This window comes from Aplysia californica, unplaced genomic scaffold (assembly GCF_000002075.1).
Source record: "Aplysia californica isolate F4 #8 unplaced genomic scaffold, AplCal3.0 scaffold00364, whole genome shotgun sequence".
Taxonomy (NCBI): domain Eukaryota; kingdom Metazoa; phylum Mollusca; class Gastropoda; order Aplysiida; family Aplysiidae; genus Aplysia; species Aplysia californica.
Window position 1 is genome coordinate 392,602 of NW_004797634.1, and position 4,942 is coordinate 397,543.

At 42.0% G+C, this 4,942-nt stretch overlaps 1 protein-coding gene across 1 annotated transcript in view; it reads right to left on the reverse strand.

The window, feature by feature from the left end:
* Positions 1-2,200: 2,200 nt before the first annotated feature.
* Positions 2,201-4,942, reverse strand: part of LOC101861749 (E3 ubiquitin-protein ligase RNF139) — a 4,295-nt gene continuing 1,553 nt past the window's right edge. Inside the window, exon 2 of the mRNA XM_005103234.3 lies at positions 2,201-4,613. Coding sequence (XP_005103291.1) covers positions 2,914-4,613 — 1,700 coding nt within the window. The 3' untranslated portion in view covers positions 2,201-2,913. The remainder of the gene's footprint in view (positions 4,614-4,942) is intronic.

Below are 4,942 nucleotides of genomic sequence, written 5' to 3' on the forward strand. Positions count from 1 at the left end.
AGTGACAAACATACAAAAGAAGTAGAGGAAAAATGACAATATAGTAAGGATTAGGAAAGAAAAAGCAGCAGTTTCCTGTTGCAGACTAGGCACAGTTGTGAGCGTGATATGATGAATCAGCCCATTTACAATTCTACTATGCTTGAACGAGAAATATTCCCCCCTTTGGGAATGGCCTAAAGACTCTACAGTCAGTGGCACTGCCCCGGGGGGTTCAAGCAATATTCTTCATTCTAAAAATGTTGAAAGAATGAAGCAGGAAAAGACGCATGATAGTTCAGGAAGACTCTTAACAGTTTTCTCTCTCTAAAGAAAAGTGTTGCTTTCTGCGCTCAGAAGAGCTGAACAACTTGCCAACGATTTATATTTTAATTTTTTCCAGCTTCTCCCACGCCACTCACTCTTTCTACACCTCATAGCCAATTGACATTCAAAATGTAATCAGCACAGGGTTTCTGGTTAATTCATAAATAAATGAGGAAAGACAACAATAAAGAAATGTCAAATCATCATGCTTCATCAGGAGTTAGCAGTAACTCCAGTCCTCTTCTAGGAATATCACACACACTTGCCGAATGTCTTCGTCATAATATAGGTCACGACGTGGTGCAATCAGGCGCTCCTCAGTTTTTGGGCAAATGGGGTTATTGCTATCATCTGAAAGTCTGTTCATTTGCCTTCCTTTTGGTGAAAAAATATCCATCTATGTTGAATAGAAGTCGAAATATTTGAGATTGAAGGAGGTCAGGGTTACCTGGTTTCAGAAGTAAAAATAGCGAGCAAATGGCCACCAAAGTTTGGTAACTTCCATAGCCTCAGAGTCCTTGGAAACTGAAAATCTACATTTTTTGGGCCTTTCATCAATGTTTTCCAGTAAAATCACACAAAAAATTGTTTTGAAATGTACATAAAAGCTGTAGAGCCCCCCCCCCCAAAAGAATTTAGAAAAAAATTGCCCATCTGTAAAAAAAATGCTGATCTCTTTGCTTTCATTTATTGTGACGAGCGCCTGATTTCACCACAATGCTTCACATATTTAAAAAAAAGAGTAATTCCAAATCACTTTCTCTCTTGGTGTATGTACAGAAAGGTTCAGCGACAGCAACGAGTAGATCACCATTTATGTGTTAGTGTTACACACCCACAGTGGTGGGTCACCTCCATTTTCACTGGCGGTTTGCCGCATCAGCAGCAACATGTGCCAGGGCTTGAGCTTTGAGGTCGAGACAGGTTATAATATATAATAATATATATTATGTGTCACGACGCGGTGGAATCAGGTGCTCGTCAATTTTTGGGCAAGTGGAGTTATTGGTATCATCTGAAAGCTGATTTATTTGTCTTGCTTTCAATGAAATAAATATCCATTAATTATCTGTATTAGAATTCAAGATATTTGCGATTGAAGGAAGTGAGGTCGCCTGGTTTCAGTGGTGAAATTAACGAGAAAATGGCCGCCAAAGTTTGGTAACTCCAAAAGCTAAAGTCACTGAAAACTGGAAAATGACACATTTTGTGCCTTTAACCATTGTCTTTCAGGAAAATTCACACTGAAATGTGTTTTTATATATATATGTGGACCTAAAGAGACAAAAAACAAAAATTCGATAAAAATCTCCAAACTGGCGGAAAAATGCGTTTCTGCGATTTTGTTATTTTGACAAGCGCCTGGTTTCACCAGGCTGCCTCACACAATTACGGCACTGGCCTCTGTGATTCTCCTACACTCTACTGACTCACGGGAAGAGAAAACTGCACAAAATTTATGAGTACATCACTCAAAACAGGCTCCCCATTGTGAGGGAATTGTCAACTCCCCCCCTCCAATCCCCCACCATCCACCCCCAACAGCTTTTGAGCCAATGGGGCCCTCTCAGGAACACAATGGAGGCCTACTTAAGCAGACCTGTCAATCTAATCTCTCCACGACCAATAATAAAAATAAGTTTTCCTCAAAATCCTCCCCAAAAAACTGTAGTTTGGGAAACGAAATCAGAGCCCGCAGAATCTTAGTAGATGAACATTTCATTAAAAAACTGAGAATGGCAAAAAAACGTGTACAGCAAATGCACGCAAATAAAAATGTGTGTTTTCATGTCATTCACGAATACGTCGCACAAATTTTGCCAACCAGAGGAATTAAATTGTGTATTTTCAAGTTACATAAGATAAGTTGCACAAAAGGCTGATGGAAACAGAATTCAAGGAAAAAATTGGGTTTTATAAAGAACAACAATCTAATCTGGGTTCTTCAACATGTAAAAAAAACCAAATCGCAGAGCTCAGAGTTTATGGAAGTACTTGGCAGGTCTGCTTAAACTCTTTCACTCCCGCCAGCTGTGTTTCATGGCTCTCCACTTCCGGCTTCAAAACCACACCTACTTTTGTCATAATCAAATCTGAAATCTCCGGCAGAAGAATGATCGTTCTGAGCAGCATGCTGAGACAGGTCATTACTTCCCCTTTATTTTCCGTATATAATACAAGTGGCTCATGTGGAAAATTGAACTTGAAAATCTTTAATTTGTCTGACGGTACGCCGAATCAGAAAGTAGGTCACAGAGAGGGCCCGGTCACTGTGAAGAAAACCCCCTGGTAGTGAAAGAGTTACGGCAGCGCCTCTGTGGCTGATGTGTTTCCTTCACGTAAGCGCTCACTTGCCTGACAAAGTCCGTACAACAAGAGAACTACTACCACTGTCCCAGCCACAAACATCAGCCAGCACAACGGAAAAGAGAATGCCCAGATAAAAAATGGTTACTTCAAATATTGTCCATAGAGGGTCTAACCATGACAAACCTATTTACAAAAACAATAACATCACATTCAAATTTGTTTAAAAAAGCAGTAGAATTCTGTTTCAACCAGAAATCAAGAATATCAACTAAATAATTACCACTGGTCATGCCATCATCATCTGTCTTCCACTTCATTATCATTGTTGTTGGCACTGGCGGACGGCCCCTCTCCCAGGTCCGTGTGGCACAGCGGACAGCGCTCTTGGATGGTGAGCCACTTCTTGAGACAAGCTCTGTGAAACACGTGCGAGCACTTGATGACCACAGCCTCCGTCATTTCTTGGTAACATATGGAGCAGATGTCCGCGTTCTCATCCAGCTGCTCCTGGCTGGCCAGCTGAAGCTTGTTCACTTTGTCCCACGCAGACATGCGCAGCTGGAAGGTCTTGAGTCCGCGGAGGGCCGTCTGGTATATGTTCCAGTAGAAGTGAATGATCATCATCGTCAGTCGGATCAGGCCACCGGACTCAAAGAAGAAAATGTAGGCACCGTTGACAAAGAGAAATATGCCACAGACAAAGTCCAAACATCCACTGCCGGCTTTGACATAGAAGAGCAGATCGTCAATGTTGTCGTGAAAGTAGTTGGTGTGAGAATGAACCATGTTGATGCAGTAAATCACTTGCGTGGTCAGAGACTTGACCACAAGCTCGATGGTAAATGCTGATATAGCTAGCAGCCACGACAGTCGGAATGGGTACTGCCACAACCGGGTAACAACGATGAAAGGGAACGAGAAAAACACGAGGTAAGGCAGCATCGGGCGTACATGCTTTTTGAAGGACACGTCATCAGTGCTTGCTTTCAAAATCAAGTCTGCCGTAACACCCTGCACAAAATGTTGATTTGCGACCAGGAGAAGAATACAGTTTTGAAGCAGGAGCTGAAGTCTGGTCTCAGAAGAAATGCTTGTGATGCCAGTCTGCATTGCCAGCAAAACAAACAGAAATCCCGACACAGCCGGCTGCATGCTTTCTTCTTCATCATGGGCTCCAATTATGCGATAGACGATGCTCAGACAAAACCCGCTCACAATACTTATCATGCTGGCCATGCTCATGATAGACAGAATAGTCCCACATAGGTCAAAGAGAACTTCAGAAACTAATAACTTTAGAAAGTACCAAAATTCACTGGAGTCCATTCTCCATATGCTAGAAGACTCTGATATTGTTTTTGATGTCAAAAGCTGATAGCTCAACCGAGAGAAGAAAAATACCCGCAACAACCAGGATAAGTTTGCTTTCTCCATGACACGCAGAATAACCCCATCAAATCCTATTTCTCGAATGTGAATCTTTATGTACCTAACAGCAGGCAGGACTATCTTCATCACTGTTACCATTACAAATATTGAGTGGGCAGTTAAAATAAAACTAGGAAGGAACAGCGCAAGGCCGAGGAAGATCCTCCAAATCACGAAATCTCCAATCAGCAAAGAACGTCCCAGTATTGGAGACGTAAAGGACAAAAACAGAATAATGTCCACCGGATACCTGGAGAATTTGCTCAATCTCCTGTTCCATTTCAAAGCACTAGCAACACACACGCGATCAAATGCTATGACTATTAGAGCCTGAATCAACAAATTTACGAAAATAGAAATATATGGCATATGATGAATGGGCAAGCTCAATAGAAAAGACTTGGGGGAATCCAAAACGACATCATCTTCTGCTAAGTCCTCCATTCCCAGTAAAAGTTTTCTGTTGCATTTGTGAGACAAAATGAGGCATCCGAGACCAATGATGCAGCCATACACATCCAGCAAGACTTCGATTGGGCAGCAGACCAGGACAACGGAAGTGACCACCACTGAAATGAAAGAAAGAATTGTTTCAAAACAGCACAGTTGAGCACAGATAATTTGAACATGATGCAACACTTGAATTCACAGACAGCTTGAACAATATGCCATTTCCGCGACTGAACTGCTATATTTTCTTTGTACCGGCAGCACATTTTTCTTGAACATCCACATCAACGGGTCGAAACAGCTTGTCTTGAAAAGCCTGATCAAATTTTTCCTCACAGTTGTCTTGATTTCAAATCACCCTGCATGCATGATGGAAAACAAACCCAGCCCTCATCATTGAGAGTATCAGATTACAAGAGCACACCAGCCTCCCACACCCCCCCCCCCC